Genomic DNA, 21,413 nt, shown 5'->3' with positions numbered 1-21,413 from the left:
CGGGAAAGTTATTTTGTTATTTTATTATCTTTACTAAGAACCTATTCTCACTCATATACCTTCGCAAATTAGAGTCCATACAAGTAATACATCATGCTTGATTCGAGCGCGATTAATCCATTTTCTCTAACAATAACTGCTCAATAAATGATTTTCTCCATAAGGATAATGGCTGGATTTTCTACTGTTTATTGTGGACTCAATCTCCTACTATGATTGATTGAGGCTTAGGTGGAACTCTTCCAAGGGGAAATTACTTCGTTATTCTTCCTAAGTACGTGGCTGTGAGCGGGAATGTTGTCTATACAAATAATATACACTAAGTGTTATATTATTTGTTTGCTGCCCGTGTCGCCTCTGTGCTTATATAATTTGATGAGTACCAGACTTGTAGGTATACTCAAAGTAATATTGACCTTAATTAATGTTTTTATTAGAACGTACTTTTAAAGGAACTATATGTGATGTGAGGGTACAAAAAACATAGGCATTCTTCACGAAATTATCCAATGAAGAAATAAAAAGTTTTTATAGACAAATCCAACATATTTCTTTATTCTATTCATTCATATTCATTTACATAGTTTTAGACGTTATAACTATATATTTACAATGTTTTTATAACAAGTATCTAACCTTATAGACACGTCCGACATTTAAATTCATCTTAAAAGTGATAAAAATCTTCCTTCAATCGAAATGACGAAAGTGGCTGATAAAATTATTATATTTAACGATAAAACAGTACATATTTGAGTATAATAAATAAATTTTATACAGAGAAAACAGAACCGCATGACATGTATCTTCCTCGCTTTAATCTTTATTCATCAGTCTTTGTCAAGGGTAAAAAATATGCCCCAACTTATAATGAAATTAAATTTTCTTTTACAAATATAGGTATTATACCGTTGATACTTTCAAGTATGGAAGATAAAGTTCACATAGGTTGTGTACAAGGTACTTTCCAACATACCATTAGACTAACAACTTTAATTTATTAGCTATCACATTATTATGTACAAGTAGTCCGCGACATCAACGTTACACGTCTTCAAGATATAGTTTTTGAATTAGAACAAATTCTGTATTTATTAGGACTTTAATTATTTACATAAAATATATATTTAGTATTAGGATTCTTGTCCCTTGGAATTTCGATTAGAAAAATGCACTAGTGACAGTTGTTCTTTTTAATTTACTAATAATTTTATTTATCGGACAACCTCTACAAAGTGTATAATAATAATTCACCTAATCTTACATTCGGATTAATTCTTTATTAAATCTATTTGGCCAGTTTGACCTAAGACTAAAAATATTATAAACAATTCTCTTTTTAAAAAACAATATTCATATTCATATTTTGCGATATTCGCATCACTATCTACTCTTAAGAAAATAAGACATTGTGGTACAACGAAATATACGTATTACGTAAATTCATGAGATTGGATATGTTCAATGAATTTGTACACAATGAGAGTCATTTTAATGTGAATAGTACTTAAAATAACTTTGTACTTAATTAGTAAAGTTGTTAAATGAACTACCGGATACTGTACAGCAGTGGGATGAGGGTAGTTGGTATTCGCCAAAGTCTCGTTGAATCTGAAACAATATTGAATTATGTTATCGGCGTATTACGTAACTTCACACCATTTATTCCCCGATGGGGTGAATAGAAGTTTACATAATAAATGTAAACGCGACTTTTGTACATAACTGAGAATGAGTTATGAATATAATAATACTATCATGTATTTCAGGTTCGTGACCCATACATTTGTATATAACTGAGTATGACTTGTGAATATGATACTAATATCATTTATTTCAGGTTCATGCCCCAAAAAATACTGGACCTTAGAAATACTGCTCGGCCAAATCCAAACATACACTATTTAGAAATGCCTAATCAGTATGAGTTTAGGAACTCAACAAACTATTTTCTCAAAAACAGTATCGAATCGAATCCGATACATCTTGGTTGGCAATCGCACTTGCAACCAGTAAATCAAAAAGGCAGTTATCGCTAAAACAGAACAATATTTCCGACAGTAAATAAAAGAGTTATTGTATGAAGAAAATGTATCAGGAATACGTGTTCAGTGTCCTATTTATAGTGCTGCCAGGGGAAATTTGCTCGAGATCTAAACCGCATTACCGGACTGTGCACTTTTATCCAAAGCGGTCCGCGGCTATTTAGGTCCTGCGATGCACTTTATTTTTATATTTAGTTTTATTAGATAACGTGTGTACAACGATTGTTAAACTTTAGGTATATGGATAGTGATTATATTAAAGTTAGATGTTTCTTCTCAATGTATTTGATTTTGATACTAGATAATTTTGGGGTTCTAATCGTATTACAACTTTAATTCCTAAATTACATTATTATCTAAATATTTGGAGTGAAAATGGTAGGTAATACACGTTAAGTAATGTCATGGCCATAACCTAGACTTAGTATTACAAGATGATATGAGGAAAGTGTTAGTGTTTTATCCCGAAGCTATTTCGCGAGCCGAAGTCGCTCCACAAGTATCGATTGCACTTACCTACTGCTCTATTACGGACGCCTAGCACGGAGGCAACCTCTGGCTGCTCCATATCGAAAATTAGTTCGGCGCGTGCCGCGTACAAGTTGTATATGCTCGCTATGCAGGTCAGCCGGAGACTGCCACGCTCAAACGCCTCGTTCCGAACCACGAACGACACGTCCCCGACAGACGGCAGCCGGTTATCTGGACCCGTTCTCTCGAACGTCGGCTTCAAACTCTCCTTCGGAGGCCTCCTGATCTCCTCTTTATGCAAATTTATATACGACTCATCCAAGTACTGTATATTCCCTTCATCATGAAAAATATTAAAGTTCACATCGTCATCTGGCTGCTCCGTAGTTGTAGTTTCAGCCTTCGGAGGCGGATCCCATTTGAACCATGTCGGCAACTCGTGTAGCAAAGTCTCCATGTCGATCTGAGAAAAATACAATATAATAAAATACTGAGACGCACCCAGCGGTGGAGCGGGAAATATTACGGATATTACACAGCTCTACGTTAGATAAAGGAAGCTTATATAGCTCTGAGCTGTTTTGTGATTAATGAACTCGCCTACGCAGCGGGCAGTGACGCCGGCAAAAACAACGGTCGCATCAAAGTAAAGCAAGTAGAAACTGGTCCATTGTTCGGCCGTGGACATGGCGGACCCGCCTGTAGCCGTCCGCTGAATGCTGATCAAACGCATTTTTTAATATCAATAGTTCGTTCAGTAAAATATTTGCGTCTCATGCCCATATACACTATATTATTCGCAGAGATATTATTGCTAAAAGGAATTTCTTTTACCATTTCATTCTCGTTGTATATAGACAGCTACAGAATAGAGTTGTTTGCAATTAATAAAGGGTTGAGATATTACGAAAATATTTCGCTCCTCATGTGAAACAGCCGTTGAAAATGAAAATTTTAATACAGAAAAAACAACGTTTGATGTACATATTAAATGTGGTATTCACTAAAGTCTGAAAATAGGATTTACCCAAATAAAAGCTATTTTGAGAAGACTATATTTAGACTTACTCATTTGGTAAGTAAATATGTATGTTTTACTATACGCAGTCTTTAATAGAACCATACTTATTAAAATGTTTGGAATAATAACAATTTGAATATTGACTAACTACTACAGTTTTAGATATTTCTACTTAAATATCTCGGATGCATAAATGAGATCTGTATCAGTACCAAAGATAAATGTCAGTATGGACTCATAAATTGCATTTTGAGGTGCTAATATTTTAACTTAGTTTTGAAGTTGAAACTAAGAAACTTTGTAAAGTTTACTACTAATATATTGTTAACACTCAATTATCTAAACGACTTGTCACTACTAACGACGAATTATTAAATGAACACAACAAACCAATAAACAATAACAAAAAAAAGAAACTATAACAAAAATACCAGAACTAAAACAATAGCACATTATAAAAATAATTCCAAAGATAAGTTGAAACTACTGAGATTAAAAGGTTAGTTTAAGCCCCCGGTGTAACATGGTCCGGAGTTAAGCGCCTAATGTCCTCTCAACCCCGTGGCCTTAATTTCTGTTAAACATCCACATTAATGGCTACAAATTTCCTCTATTTTATTATATTTAACCTATTTTCCGTGCTGATACGGCAACTTAGGGGCGTTCGGAAGATTTTCTTATCTTTATGGTTAGGTTAGTTACATGATGCTCACCTGACCCTAACATCTATTTAACTTTGGGATTTACTTTGCATTGTCTTGTTACAAATAGTCTTAGTATAACCTACTGTTTCTTAAATTTTGTTTAAAAAGAGAAGTTTAGCTGTAATATCTAAAAACTAGCTTCTGTCCGCGGTCCCGCCCGCGTTCCCGTGGGATAAACAGTATGTGTTACTCCAGATCATAATCTGACCCTGTTCCAAATTTCATCCCAATCCCTTCTTGATTGAGTAGCAAATATACACACAAACTTGCACATGTACTAAAAAAATAAAAATAGTAGGTACTCATTCTCACTAGACAATGAGTACTATTTTACGTTAGAATTTTTAATCTTTTACATACAGGAGACTCAAAGTCCAGCAGTGAACTATCAAGAACTGTTGATGATGTCTCGTGAAGTGCTCGAAATTGTCCATTACAAAATACTCAGAACCTAATAGTACGGAGCCTGAGATAGCAACCTGTTTTCGTCCATAGTCCCGCTCCTATTTCAATAGAACTAGTAACTGGTGAAAAGCTTTTCATCGTGTACTGATATTGCTGTGTCATGTCATCGCTTAGTATCTGTTCTACATTATACAAAGTTTACACAGAATATTGGTCCAAATCTTTCATGACATTTACTCAGTACTTGCTAAGAATATCATACACGTGGAAGCCCTGAAGACCCGGATTATGAGCTTACTTATATAAAATTTGGTTTGCCATCGATTTCAAATTTCATTTCGGCCTAAGATGGGTAAGTAAACTTGTGAAATTATTTAATTATAAAAGATCAGTCTGCAAACAGTGTTAGATCCGTAATAATATCACATCGATCTGCTGACCTATCCGAGTTATTATTACAACGCCGTACTTTAGTTATCTTTGACTTCGGTCACTAGCTGCTAGAACTAATATTGATTTAAACGTCAAACTCGAACAACACAGGTATATTTTCTAGTCGTTCTAAACTGTAATTGTGTTTTCAAAACTACTGTTTGTATGTTAGGTATGTAGTGTGTACCTACGTTGTGTGTGTGGACTGGCCTAGGTAGTTATTTCATGAAAAATAATTCATCAATTGTATGTGGCAGTCTACTGCTGGAGTATGAGCATCCTGTACAGGGTTTGACATAATCCCTTTTCTTGGTAGGTGGGTTGGAGATCACAGTTGAAATTTGCTTACTATTTATTGTTCTTAATTAAATCTGGAAATTAATTAACTATACTTGATAACAAAAATTTAAATATTTGGCGACTATAATATATTAGTCCTAAGACCCGTAGGCTATCTCCCTATCAATTTCGATTATGGCGGCCAATTTCGAGTATAACTGGACTAGCCCACTACACAGGAGATGTTATAGTGCACAAGTGTGTGCGCAAATACAGACACCCTCTTTGTCCGCACAGCCTCTGAACTCAATGGGAGACCGACACGACCGGAGAGAGGTCAGACGCAGGACCAACGGCTTTACGTGCTTTTCAGCCACGGGTATGAAACACTGCTGAGCTTCCTAACTCCGGGCTAATAAAGGTCACTTTACTTATAAAATGCCTTTATCACTTATTGCACAGGAATCGAGCCCAATCACTGCGCCAACTGTGCTGTCACCCATATAAGTATTTACACAGCAAGCATGAATACATTAGAAAATAATGATAAAAACTTTACTGTGTTGATGTGCGTGACGATGTGTTATACAACCATAACATCATTTATTTTATTAATGGTAACAATTGATGAAAGTTTAAACGCTTTCATTCAAATACGGGAAGTTTCCATTTAAACAAAAGAACGAGGTTTACCACAGTAGACTACACGGTTGGCGCGGTGGCTGGGCAACCGGCTGCCATGCAATGTGTAGTGGGTTCGATTCCCGCACGGAGCAATTCTTTGTGTGATCCACAAATAGTTGTTTCGGGTCTGGGTGTCATGTGTATGTGAACTTGTATGTTTGTAAACGCACCCACGACACAGGAGAAAATCCTAGTGTGGGGCAACGTTAAAAAAAAAAAAAATGCCTCATTTGAGCAAATACTGAATGAAGTGTGGTGAAAGTGGTGACTTTGTGGTGAAAAGTTAACCACTTGATTTTTCTTCTCTATAAATGCTTGACAGTCACGACAGTCTGCACGGATTTGTAAATAATTATTCGTGGCTTCATATAACCACTTAAAAAATCCATGCTTTCCGTTTCATTTATGTGTTGAATTGTCAGTCTCGCAGTCATCAGACTTATCAAGTGGAAAATTAATATCCTTATGAGAGTCACCAAGGGATTTGGAAAACTTAATAATAGCAGTTCATGAGAATGACAGTGATATCCTAGTTATTCCCCTTTCCCTTGGTATTTATACATAATTACATACCTATTTTGAAACTATTCCTGGATTTTGGATGGTGTAATTTAAACCAAATTAGTCACTTGGTTGTGAGGCTAACGAACAGCCGAACAGGACATACGTTTTTATTCTGGAGACAGCTAACTTCTTCTTCTTCTTACCAAATATTAAGTAAGATTCGGATGGTGTAATTCAAACCAAATTAGTCACTTGGTTCAGAAACTAACGAACAGCTGAACAGGACATATTTTTTTATTCTGGAGACAGCTAACTTCTTCTTCTTCTTACCAAATATTAAGTAAGATTCGGATGGTGTAATTTAAACCAAATTAGTCTCTTGGTTGTAAGACTAACGAACAGCCGAACAGGGCATTTTTTTTCAGGACCAAGTTAACTACTAAATATTATGTTTTTTTACCTCACGTCCATTTAGTGCGAAAGTCAGGTTAGCTGGTGGATGAGAAGGCGGCGAGGCGCAGGTCGATCACTGATCAGTGCAAGAGGGACGGAGCTATGTAGGTTGTATAGCTCCGTCCCTCTTGCACTGCTCAGTGATCGACCATTCTGATACAATTGTAATAGCAGACTAAGGCCCCAGGACATGTTTTTTTTTTCCAGGAGATAGCTAACTTTTTTTACTAAATATGTTTTTTTTTTTACCTCACGTCCATTTAGTGCGAAAGTCAGGTTGGCTGGTGGGTGAGAAGGCGGCGAGGCACAGGTCGCTCGCAGCGTAGACCCCACGCCGTACCACGACCGGTCTGACACCAATTTTGGACCCCACTCCGGAGCCTCTGCACAGAAAACAATATTTTTAGAAATTATACACTGTTTCTTTCCCTTTATTCGGAAGTTATGGTGATCTAGACGGACATTTTAGTCGTAGTAGTTATCTACCAATAATATTTATAACATAGAAGGCTATTATCAAATATCTGGTACATATTCAGACTTATTCTATTATTAAGATTCCCAAAATCGATAATGGGAACCCGACGTCTCAGATCTATATAGGTTTCAAACCAGAAATCTAACTCTCCACAATCACACTTATCACGGCTCGACAATAGAAGTACCATTACTTTGTACCAAACAAAAATATTACAAGTAAAGAAATACGTACACTTTTGTCCTCTTTTTGTGTTCGGAAAATTATTATCATAACAAGAAAAACTTCCACTACACGTTTAAGAACTGATTTGTAAAGATCGGAGGGAAATAAAGTTAGTTTTCCGTATCATATCGGATATGGATAATGTTCGGGGAAGTTTGACCCTTACTACATTAACATATAATTATGTGTGTATTGTTATACGAGACTTTTTGGAAATCCCATTATGAAACAAAATTCATATACATTATTTACGCTTTTCTTGTTGCCGTCAATGCGACAGATGCTAGAGGCTATTGTATAGAAAATTTGAAACAGTTTTTTAAATCAACCTCTGTTTGTAACTAATCCATTTCAGTCCCAGTACGTAGTTTAAAGGAACGACCAAATTAGCTGGCACTAGGTCGGCCAGACTTCGTGAGGATGTTTGTGACCATTATGTAACCTAAATGGCTTTCTGTCGAATACAGGTCTCTCCAGTGGCGTCATAACAAAAGCTCGCAGGCAGCTTGTATCTACCCAGACAAGCCACCCTCTATGTGCCACTATTAAGGTTTATTGACTAAGAAAATGTGTCGCAGCTGGAAAGATTCCAACGCCGGCTTATCTTGTACAACATGGCCTGATAAAATTAACATACCGTCTATTAAAACTAAAATGTCATAAAATAACGCTTTTATACTTCCAACCTTTTTTGTAACAAGCTTATCGTGAACGAAAAGGCTTTTGCCAAGTACATAGCACCAATTTCGTTGAAAATTCGACAAGGGTCATAAAAAATTCGTAAAATATATTGATGCTGTGCTCTCAGCCAGCACACTCACCACAAAGTAACGTCGTTACATTAATTAGTACCTACGTACGTGGTTAAAATTTTTTAATGAACGTGGTTACTTTACATTCGAGTTGTACGCGACGCTTGACATTCAAATGTAGGTAACTAACCACTCGGCTGGCATTTTGATAGCTGTACCATTTGCTAATTATCACTTCTGTGTGGTTAACATATACTATTTTAGACGAAAGAAACTTATTTCACGTTGCTACATATGTCAGCGTTGTAAGAGGCAAGATGAATATGGCCATATTAGTTTGGTCTGACAAAAACATGAGATTCCCTTTATATCCAACGCAGGAGAACACTCAAAAGCTTTCATGCCGCAGTTTGTGTAATGCCTGCAAAGGTTTAGCTCGCAGGTCAGTGGGACGTTACGGAAAATTGAACAATGTATACACACTATATTGTGTACACTCAGATTTGTAATAATAAAATAACTGTTATAGACTGCACGGTTGGCGCGGAACGTGCAGCGGATTCGATTCTCACTCAGATCAACTCTTTGTGTGATCCACAAATGGTTGTTTCGGGTGTCATGTGTATGTAAACTTGTATGATTGTAAATGCATGAACGACACAGGAGAATATACTAGTGTGGGCAACGTTTTAAAAAATATATATAGACAATAAGCGATATCGATACGTAAGAACGTGATGTATTAAAAATATAGGTATACCTTCTTCGTGTAGCTAAAACAGGACAATATAAGGTAAACGTTTCTGTGTATCTAGTAGCCAGCAAACCAACATGACGTTACCAAAAAATATTTACTTATCTACTACAAATAAAAGTTATGATTAAATAAAATGGAGGTATACTTTGTTCAGAGCTATCACATTAATACAGGCAGCTGTGTTTATGGCACGTTTGTTTACCCTCCTTTGTGGGTCACGCCGTGTGTTCCAGATAGGAAAAAAAATCAAGGCGCTTACAATCAAATCTCTTTATATTAAGGGATTTGTTTTACTTTATGAACCCTCCCTAGCGTATAAATAAATACCAACGAACGTTCCGGGAATACGTGATGTATTTAATCTCACCGTAATTATAAGGATGTGCGTCGAATACCTACCCACTCGCAACTATCACATAGGCGCCCATTCTGGTAACTTTGTTTGTACCTACACGGAACATACAAAACGTGGCTCTCAAATCTCAAGAATCCTTTGAAGCTAATTAATCCATACAACGGCATTACCTGACACAAATGAGCTCGTCAGCCGTGATTCATGGCGGAGAATCACGTCATGATGGGACACGTAAAGCTCTATAATTTAGAGAGGTGCGCGAATGTAGTAAGTCACATTATTATGGAGCCCGGGGGGCCTATTACACGATGAAGAAATACAAAGTTTCGTGTTTCGTTCCGGAGTCAATGTCTATCGCGTCGTTCCAAGGGCCATTAACAAAATATTATGGCGGCGATCTTTGAAATCGCAATAAATACAAAATGAAGAGCCCAAAGTTTACGTCGGTTTAGAAGGAAACCGCATTTCTAGAAATCTGTAGACTAAAATCTTCTCAGAGAGTTTAATGCGATTTCTTCGATCTAAACTGCTGTAACAAGCTGTGCGGTAAGATGGATTTAGTGCGACAAAAAGTACTCGGTTGCACTGGATTTTTCAATCGAATTCAAATATCGGGAGGGATATTTTAAATCTACTTTCTAATGTCGTTATTTATCTAGAAATACATACATGTTTATAGAAATGGTTTTTGATATGTTAATATACGTATCAAGCAACCTCAAATTATATTTTCATTTTATTATTCCGTTTTTGAATGAAGTAAGGACGTCTGTCACGTTTTTCGCGCGTGCTTGGCGTGTATTAAACAGCATAGCTTCCGTAAACCATAATATTTCGGGATGCCTGTTTCAATCAGAGGAACAAAATCACGTAGAGATTGCTACGGATTGCTATTCAAATAAGATTCATATTCGTTCTAAGATTCCTTCGTAGAATCGAGGAAACTTTCTATATGACCGATACGAGGTAATCATAGTAAGTTACATACTTGCTGATTCGGTATTAAAAAAGTATTATATCAAGTAATTGTCTCAGCTACAAAGTCGGTCACTATGGACTACTATCTATTCAGCACTTGAGACGTGTGCAAAGCGTGCGTGTCTTGTGGGTGCAAATATCAACCTCATTCGACACACGCATGTGACTTGTCATTCACATGATTTTACGCTCAAAGCCAACAAAACCCGAGTAAACAGTTCTTAGAGGTACAACCAACCACGAAAGCGCAACTAAGAAAGAATGAAAGGAAAATAAACTGAAAGAAAGCTCGAGGGCACTTGGGGATTAATCTGCTTGGAATTTAACGTTTCATGAGGACATCTTACGTAGAATTTTGTAAAGCGTACAAAATCTTTTTGAGGAATCAAATTGTTAGAAGAATATGGCACTATGTAATATTCTTATGTACGAGTATGTAATACGTGACATTTGTCGCGTGTGTAGATATGGTTGGTACAATTTAAAGACGTGTGAATATTGGGACTAAGTACCTACTGTTTCTTTGTGAGATTCAGTTACAGAATTCAATTGAGATTTAGGAAAATTTTGGCACATTATAATATTTAGATTGATGTTTTACTAATATAACCGAATTTTTGTTATAAAATTGTTCGTATACTATGAAAGAAATACTATTTAATTTTCAATTACATCAAATTGATTTTTAGTATTGTGTGCTGAAAACTGCAAATTTTCTTAAAAACCCTCAAAACTGTGAACAAACAGTGCTGCTTTCAAATTACGGGCTCTAATTCCAAGTTAGTACAAACTATATGGTTCAAATGATTGGTGTAAGAGACTGGCGGTGGCAGGCCATGGATAATTGTCGCGTGACCATGAACAGTAGCGTTTGACGTTCCAAATGAAATCGGTAAATAACATGGAGGACGTTTTACTATCGATATTAATACTGATACTGTTTACGCAACAAATTGTTTGTTTTTAAATTGACTTATTTAGTAATTAGGTTAATGAACTTCTTTAACAATGCCAATGTGATTGTTGTAACGAATTTGTATTATAATCTTGTTAATACGACTTGGAAAATGTGATTACAAGTTTTTTTTATGTCAACAGTCTCATTCTCTAGCAGTTGTAAGTAAGTAAAACTTTCCTCACGCCCCAGCCGTCGCGAGAGACACTCCGGGCGTCGGGGATCGCGCGACGATCTCCGGCCACCGTAAGTGCGGGTCTGCGGACGGTGAGCAAGGGTAGCTCGCCGCCCGACCAGAACCAGACCCGTGCGTGCGGCGCGTCGCGTTCTGCGCGCGCCTCAAAGAGCCATCAGACCACCACAGATGGGGCCCAGTAGGGCTGATGCCTAATCCGGAGCTGCGGACTACCTAGCGGGTTTACCGGGGCTCCGGCTCGACGGGCAGGAATAGGAACGGGGTGGTTTTTAGTCAGTAAGAGTCTGACACTCCCTCTCGCCTCGCCCAAGGCGGGAGAAGTCATTAAATGATTTTCCACCCTAAAAAAAAAAAAAAAAAAGTAAAACTGCCTAGCAAAGAGTTTTGAGTACTTTGATCATTTATGCCCGAAACGCCTTGTATCGGGGATAAATATATATAAATACCTATTCTTTTTTCAGTACTATTTTTAAATCACCAATTCTAACTGGGCAGTTACTGGATGATAAAAATATTACAAGAAGTTAGGATACAACACATTTCAAATATTTAGACTGCATCATTGATCGAGTGGTAGCAATTGCGACTGCCGGGCAAGGGGTCTCCGGTTCGATTCCCGTGTCGGGCAAAGTATTACTGGGCTTTTTTCGACTTTTCAACAAATTTCTCAATAGTAGCACGGATTTTGGAATTGTGTCCGGTATATGACAATAGGCTCACTCCTTATTAGATGGGATTTATAAAACATTTGGTGAAAAGTGGGTGTACATTGTACAGTGGCTTTACGTGCCGTAATGCACACCTCTGCCTACCCTTCGAGGACAAAAAGCGTGACGTTGCAAAATATGCGGATGTTTATTAATAGCTTTGGAATAATATTAACTTGTTACAAAAATATGCGAAACATGATTCAATTAGACCTGCTATCAAGTTATCGAGTATTAAATGAATACATTTGTTCAACACCCACTTTATTCGATTAGTTCGACGTATGAAATAAAATACCGAATTGTTCAAGTTTTAATTGATACGAAATCGTTTAAAACTTATGGGTATTCATTTTATAGTAGAAATTTAATTTTAGTTGTATGTGTCTTCCAAGTGATGGTGATAAGAAATTTTATTGTAAGTTATTCATGTAGATATCATTTACGAGTACTAGTATGTACTTAAAGAAATACCTACATATATCTTTTTAAACGTTGCCTCACACTAAGATTTTCTCCTGTGTCGTGGGTGCGTTTACAAACATACAAGTTCACATACACACGACACCCAGACCCGAAACAACAATTTGTGGATCACACAAAGAGTTGCTCCGTGCGGGAACCAAACCTGCTACATATTACGCAGCAACCGGTTGCCCTGCCATCGCGCCAAATGATGTATAATATATTTACTCAATATTGTTTGTTTACTTGTCTGTTGAAATATCACTAATGTGTCTAATATAGTGTCTGAATGTAGGTCATATGGATATTATTCTACAATCCCTAACGATAGGGGCGAGCCTATAGTCTGTTACATAGAGAGCTATTTAGGTTTATTTCTTTGTCTACATGAGTATGGTATGGACTTGACCCGAATGTTTAGTAACAAAAAAGCCTCATAACTTTGTCCGTATTTTTGAACAAATCTATGGTAGAGTAATTGGTTACGTTTGGTAAAGTAATTCAAACAAGACGAGTTAAAGAACTTATTGCCGTACTCATAGAAATTTAATAATTACTTAAAACTAATTTATTAATTAATTAGATAGATTAGATTTAAGTCGTTTCTTTTAAATTATTTAGTTTAAGCTTGGTTATTATAGCATAGAGGATAGGTTGTAATATAATTTCTTTTTTAAATGTTATAAATTTGTAATTCGTAGCTTTCTTTACTTTTAAGTTAGTCTTAAGTTCGGGAAGATTATAATATTTCTTTAGTTTAAGTCCGTTTTTAAACAATTTTTTCAATGCCCTAAGTGAGTATACATCTATTAAATTCAAACGCAGAGCTCATTATGTTGATTTTTGAAGAGTTCCCTGGAATATCTTCTACGTCTCATTTTTGAAGAGATTCCGCGAGATTGGGAACTATGTGGTTAAAACCAAAAATTTGCCGGAAGTCACTATTCCACGCGAACGAAGTCGCGGGCAAAAGCTATATTATAATAAATCTGTAGAAGGGTCAATTCTGTACATTGAAAATATAGAAAAAATAAATAGTAGGGGGTGTTACTGGATCGATACCAAACCCAAATATATATATTTTTTTTTGTCTGTCTGTCTATATGTATGTTCAAGCATCACGCATTTATTTTTCAGTTTCATACTACAGAACGCGAACTCAACAGCAGTAGCTCAAAAGAGGGATCTCCTTAATTATTATGGGCCTCGCCGTATTTGGGTCCAATAGATATTTATAAGATGTCATTGTCAGAGTTACTCAAAATGGAGAAACAAAACTTCCACGCGAAGACCGACATCCGCGCGGACGGAGTCGCGGGCGGAAGCTAGTTATGTATAATATATTTACTCAATATTGTTTGTTTACTGGCCTGTTGAAATAACACTAATGTATCAAACATAGTGTCTGAATGTAGGTCATATGGATATTATTCTACAAGCCCTAACGATAGGGGCGAGTCTATAGTCTGTTACATAGAGAGCTATTTAGGTTTATTTCTTTGTCTACATGAGTATGGTATGGACTTGACCCGAATATTTAGAAATAAAAAAGCCTCATAACTTTATCCGTATTTGTGATCTAAGTCAAAGGTAGTAAGTAGTTGCGCTTGGTAAAGTAATTCAAACGAGACGAGTTACAGAAATTATTGCCGTACTCATAGAAATTTAATAATTACTTAAAACTATTTCTTTAGTAATGATTTTCTCTCGCCTTGGGCGAGGCGAGAGGGAGTGTCAGACTCTCACTGACTAAAAACCACCCCGTTCCTACTCCTGCTTTTCGCACCGGAGCCCCAGTAAACCCGCTAGGTAGTCCGCAGCTCCGGATGAGGCATCCAGCCCTACTGGGCCCCATCTGTGGTGGTCTGATGGCTCTTAAAGGCACGGTCGGAACGCGACGCGCCACACGTACGGGTCTGGATCTGGTCGGGCGGAGAGCTACCCTTACTCGCCGTCCGCAGACCCGCACTTACGGTGGCCGGAGATCGTCGCGCGATCCCCGACGTCCGATATGTATATGAACGATGATTTTGATTTTTTCTGAGTAGGTATGTATTATTGTGTGACTTTAAATAAAATTCACATTACGGAACTGCTTACGTCGCGTCGTCTACAAATGCTCTATCATGCGTTACATTAAAATAATTTTATCCACTATCAATAGCTAAAGGTCAATCTCAATGGACTTTAAATTGATCATGGACTGCAAATGATTTAATTGATTGTGGCTTGATAAACTATGTTTATCTATTATACATCAAAGCATTTAGGTAGTTGTCACCTTCATGATTTGACTTTATAAATTAATAAAATTCAGGTATAACAAATCTCATTTATAGCAGAGGACTTCACACTAACACACATCAACAGCCTATAAGTGGCCACTTCTGAAAGAAGGCCTCTACTCACACGGATAAGGTTTGAGCATTAATCACCGCGCTTGCTTGGTTGGCGATTTAAAATTAGGAATTAATCGCCCAGATTCCCTCATGTTTTCACCGTTTATCAATGGAGCCTACATAATCTTAGCAACTACATATAACTCGAAAAAAAAAACACTTTGGTTATGACTTGCCGGTGGTAGGTTTCGAAGCCGCACTTTCATGCATGAGAGGCGGACGGGCATCTAAAACCTCCGGCCCCCACAACATTACGTAAATTACCTACTAGACTTAATCTTCTTATTTTTGGCTTATTATGGCTAACAGTGACAATAGAATATCAACATAACGAAACATAACCTCACACTTGTCTCCCATAAGGGTCCATGGGAGACAGGAGTGGGGCAGAGAAAATTGAACTCTAATGCTACGAATCACACCTCTTTCTAGAATGTAAACAGAATTCATAATTGTAAAATGATCTTTTAACCTCATTTAGATTAGGAACAACGTCCTAAAGTCCAGGATTGATTAATGATCATGTCTTTTAAGAATGTTGTTCCTCAAACAACAATCATTCTTGATTGCATAAAGTTATCTTGTTTCTAAAAGCATTAGATTAGGTCAAAAATTATATCTTTTCCGTTACATCGATAGAGCAATTAAATATCGTTTTATATATTTTTTTATCGTTAATCTAAATTAATAACGTGTAACATGTGTGATATTGTACAAATATTGTTGGGTAATATTGATTGATTTTCGCAATGCAATTATCAAAAGACAGACATTTTGTATATAGATAGTTTTAGTGCAGAGATGAACGACCTTTAATTACTTAATTGTTACAGACAGTCTGATTCAAACATTGTGATAAATCGATAAATCGCTTATCGGGTCACTGAATTTTGTGTTAATACTTTTTTCACTTTATATTTTGATTTTGGTCAGTAACAACACGAAGTTTATACATATAAGTGTAGAGAGTCATGTTTCGGCACGAATGGGCCGGCTCTACCGGAGTGATAGCACGGCCTCACCGAAAAGCGACGTGGAACAACGCTTGCGTTGTGTTTTTATTCGTGTGGGTGATGTTCCCCAAATCCCCGTTTCCCCAACCACCCTTAAATTCCTAACCAGCAACGCACTTGTAACGCCTCTGGTGCTTCGGGTGCCCATGAGCAGCGGTGATGGCTTACCATCAGATGATCTGTATGCTTGTTTACCGGCTTATATCATAAAAAACATAATCCAGACTTCTACAACAATACAACACGAGTGATATTAAAGTAAATCGTGAATTCGAGCTCTTTCGTTGATCGAGTGGTCTCAAGAGCAACTGCCGACGAAAGGATCAAATAGAATGAATGAATATGAAGGAGGAAATTTTCTAATTCTAGATTCAGGGCCTCTGAGGAGAATTCTGAAAATTTACTTTTACAGTAAATCCCTGACTCTAGACATAGCTTCTACATCTTATATGTGAAGTTCTACCTTTTTGGAAACAAGAGAGATGTTAATTATTTCTGCCAGCGGCTTTGCCTGCGTTTCCGTAGGATAAAAAGTCCTATCACCCAAATTAGATCATACCCTGTCTGTATACCAGTTTCATTAAAATCCGTTCAATAATTTTAGCGTGATTGACGGACAAACATAACAAACAAAATTTCGCATTTATAACATTAGTATGATTAGTAATGATTACATTTATACTGAGAAAATGTTTATCGAAGCAATACCGAACACATTCAGTTCTATCCATCTATTTAACATAGCATTATTTCAGGCTGCATTCCAAACGGTTTACATTGAACTGAACCAGTTTAGTTCGAACGGAAAATCTGATTCCAATTAAACTATCGAGCTATTAATCTGCGACGTGTGGTAGCTCTTACTCAGTATTACGTAATGATCAGGCGCTGATAGCAGTAATTATATAGGTATCTATTATGATAAGCACAGTATTGAAAGGGAAGCTTAGTCCTTATGGTTTTAAGTGAATTACCGTATAAAAGGTTTCACTAACATTAGAACTGAATACGTGATGTTTACCATAAAACTCATAGAAATTATTAATAAACATGGTAAATATTCCGTCTTCAGTTCTAATGTTAGTGTTAGTGACCATGTCAGTTTAAAAACTTATAAAAGGTTTTAGTTGCAAAGAAGAGAAAAATGTTTAGATTTTATTTATCAGAATACCAAAGGTGTGCTGATGCAGACCCCATGCGAACTAGGTAACGGATTACTGGGGTTACATTACAACAATGGATTCCAAATAAATAACAATTTATACAGAAAATACTTAGAAATCGTGACTTTGACTTACAATAGACATTCTTAGTTCTCAGAAATCTTTCACAGACAACCTAACTATTACAAGGAATTCCTAGCGATTCATTTTACGGATGAATACGCCTCATACCTCATAATGTAATTGACAAACGTTTGAATGGAGTGCCAAGTATGTGTCAGTGTCGATTATGTCAGTGTTATTAATAGAGTATCAAAAATCTCAAACGGATAAATGCCAAATGTACCACATAGTACAAATATAGTATGTAGGTATTTCTCGCATAGTAACTCTACTAGAGTATTCTGCTAAATGTTCTTATTTCATCACATCACATCAACAGCCTATAAGTGGTCACTGCTGACCAAATAACTCTTTTTGTACGTAGAAGATTTGCGCATTAATCATCACGCTTGCTTAATGCGGGTTGGCAATTTTAAACTTATAATTAAAAATTATAAACCCAAGTTTCCTCTCGCCATTTTCTTTTAGCGTTTGTCAGCAGTCTAAATAACCTTAGAAAGTACATACAACACAGAAAAAGACACATTGGTACTCGCCGTTGGTAAGTTTCAAACCCGTGCCTTCATGTATGAGAAGCGGCGTCTTAAACAACGGGACACAACGGCTTATTTCATCGTAAAACAGCAAATATAATGATTAATTACAAAACAGTCTTATCAAATACGCTTTAACAAAATACTTGTACACAACTCTAACATTCAGACTCGAATAAAGCTCAACAGATAACTCGTTACCTAATAAAACTTAGTACTAAGTAAATATCAGTGTAAGAAATACTCAAAATTGACTTAGTATAAATGAGAAGTTTATAAGTACTCTCAGATTAAGTTAGTATCTGAACAACAGACTGGAGAAAGATGATCAAGTTGAACATTATAGTTAATCTAACAACTTTAGTTAAGTTATTACCTTGTTATTTGATAAACTTGGCAAACCTCAATGTTTTGTCTTGTTCTTAAAAATAACAAGCTCATTCAAAGATATTATTATAATTCGAACCAATTTAGATAACATAAGTTGAAACCTATTTAAGAAAACATGGCGTAATTTTATTTTGTGTACTTTATTAACGCCAAATATACTTTGAAAAGTTGAGCAGAATTACACCGATTGTTAATAGGAATTTTACTAATAATGGTAATTTCGTGGAATGTGGCTAATATTAGAAAAAGTCGTGGCTAAGTTAGTCCTACGCGGCCCAACTGTTCTTGCAAACTACCCTTCACATCAACAGCCTATAAGAGGCCACTGCTGACTAAAGGCCTTTTCTCACACGTAGAAGATTTGAGCATTAATTACCATGCTTACTGAATGTAGGTTGGCGATTCCAAACTTATAATTAGAAATTATAAGCCCAGATTTCCTTACGATCCGGAGCTGCGGACAACGTAAAAGGTTACCAGGGCTCCGGCTCAAAGCAGGAGAAGGAACGGGGTGGTTTTCAGTCAGTAATAGTCTAACACTCCTTCTTGCCTCATCCAAGGCGGGAGAAGTAATTGGATGATCTTTCACCTTTTTCCTTTCCTTTGATTTCCTTACGATGTTTTCCTTCACCGTCTGCCTTAACACACTTCTTAGATCTAATCTATCGACAATTTATTTAATCTTACGAACCATTAAAAAGACTTTAAACCAAGATATCTACTACACCATGTAAAACACTGTCATTTATTTCTATAAATTCAGTCCCAAAACTCAGTGAGAAAAAGGTCACGAGAAAGAAATGTTGTGTCGTGTCAGTAATGTCGCTCAATGTAGTGGAATAACGTTTAGTTGTTGGTTCAAGAGCTTCTTCAGCGAGCTCTGTCGGGCTCTCGACCCCATTCACTGTCACCGTACCGTATGTATTTACAGGTCTATCTTCAAATTACATGTCTACCTTACCAACTGTTTAATTTAATTACACTTAGATATGTGTGTAAGTTAGTTATATGACTCCTGCTCTTTGTGTGTTGAATGAAAATGTGTTTTATTTAAAATATTTTAAAGGTCTTGGTTGACATGTAATCATGTTACAAGTTTAAATGAACATGAGACATAATATAAAGTCTCAGAGTTACTGCTGAAAATATCTGAATGTCTTTTTATGGTATAAGCCGGTAAACGAGCAGACGGATCACCTGATGGTAATGAATCGCCGCCACCCGCGGCCCCACCGCTGGACACCCGAAACACCCGCGGCGTCACAAATGCGTTGCCAGCCTTTTGGGGGTTAGGAATGTAATAGTTGTTGAGGAATCGGGAATTGAGAAGATTGGGAAGGGGGTGATTGGGCCTCCGGTAACCTCACCCACACAACGCAAGCGTTGTTTCACGTCGGTTTTCTGTGAGACCGTTGTATCACTCTGGTCAAGCCGGCCTATTCTTGCCGAATCATGGCTCTCCCACACTTAAATGCCTATATAAATCACTTTCTACGTTTTAATATGGAATCAAAATATTAAAGCAACTATCTGTATGCTGGATACCTACTACAAGAGATTTAATCATTTTCCTTTTATTAAAATACTGAGCATATTTGCGTGAAAATTTCTCTCACTTCTCAATTGTACTATTCCCAGCTTGATATTTCCAAAGTTGAAATTAATTTCAGATTCCAATGTCATTATATATTGCCTTCAATAATTCCCCAAGTTATGGTAATCCTAATCCCACGCCAATTGCTGGCCGGCCACTGCATTAATTTTCCTAAAATATGGTAATTTTCATTATTCCGCCGAAATTATAACCTACTTATTGTAATGGAAATATTCTGGACAATTCTGGAACTTATAATCACATTATAAGTTCGAAAATCCAACCGTAAGGACACAAACTTGTCTTTTCTTTTAATGTTTTCGTCGTAATTCTACGTAACACGAACATATTGATAAGTTTATAGATAGACAGAAAAAATAATAAGACCTAATTTACTCATCTACCAATAGCTGTTGTTTCTTTGTTTATTACCTATTGCAAAACTTTATCAGTTAGGAAAGAATATGGTGGAAATCGACCACCGGACGACCAATAGTAACAATAAATCAGTACTTACATATTGGCTATTTTAGATTAGATTACGGAATCATAGAATTAATTATTAAATCTGGCTCCACTTACGTTGTTGTTTAATTGCGTCATAAGAAGTACTTTAGGAATTAGAAACTATTCAACTATCAATGATAATTTCGAATATCTATTGCGCACTGATTGATTTGTGTAATTGTTTTAAATAATTTGCTATTACTTACCTATTTCTTTCTAGACTATTTTGTCAATCAACCAAGATACCTTGATTCACAAGTCATGCGGATATATATAAGGATATCTAGGTTTTTCGATTTACTAGTGTCGTAGGTGTACTGGTACTATAGGTACTCATAATCAGTAGGTAAGAGGTGTGATTACTACGTAATCACACTAGACCAATTAATAATTTCACCTTTTATTTTAAGGAATTTATAATATAACTTGTGGAAAGTGGGTGTTTTTTTAAAACTACCAATAAAGTATTTTGACGCATTTAAATGATGATATTTCATGTATTTTACTAATACCTGTTTTGTAGGTATAATTTATATGTGTGAGTATAATCTTTTATGTTTGCCTGAAGATTAAGATTCTCGTACTGTTTAGTAAAGATGAATTTTTCCTTAATTAGCGAGACTCATGTATTCCGAGACTTGTGTTTAATATTGATAACGATTACAAGAAATAATTTCGTGGACTTTGATATTTTCCAAGTTTCCTGTTATTATGGTAAATAGAAATAATAAATGAGAATTGAATTGACCGTTAATAGGATTCTTTCTTTCTTACATTTTTGCCAAATTAATGAATTTGTATTTGATTCGATTCAAAGAATTGGTT

At 36.3% G+C, this 21,413-nt stretch overlaps 1 protein-coding gene across 2 annotated transcripts in view; it reads right to left on the bottom strand.

The window, feature by feature from the left end:
• Positions 1–525: 525 nt before the first annotated feature.
• The window catches only part of LOC118261833 (uncharacterized), a 61,291-nt gene continuing 40,403 nt past the window's right edge, over positions 526–21,413 (bottom strand). For both annotated transcript variants that reach the window (XM_035572824.2, XM_035572823.2), the window contains exons 5-7: positions 7,248–7,381; positions 2,562–2,979; positions 526–1,611 (exon numbers count right to left, since the gene is read on the bottom strand). In XM_035572824.2, coding sequence (XP_035428717.1) covers positions 1,550–1,611; positions 2,562–2,979; positions 7,248–7,381 — 614 coding nt within the window. In that variant the 3' untranslated portion in view covers positions 526–1,549. The remainder of the gene's footprint in view (positions 1,612–2,561; positions 2,980–7,247; positions 7,382–21,413) is intronic.

This window comes from Spodoptera frugiperda, chromosome 20, assembly GCF_023101765.2.
Source record: "Spodoptera frugiperda isolate SF20-4 chromosome 20, AGI-APGP_CSIRO_Sfru_2.0, whole genome shotgun sequence".
NCBI classification, from domain to species: Eukaryota; Metazoa; Arthropoda; class Insecta; order Lepidoptera; family Noctuidae; genus Spodoptera; species Spodoptera frugiperda.
The sequence above is the reverse complement of the archived record's forward strand: the minus strand, read 5'-3'. Positions and strand labels throughout refer to the sequence as shown.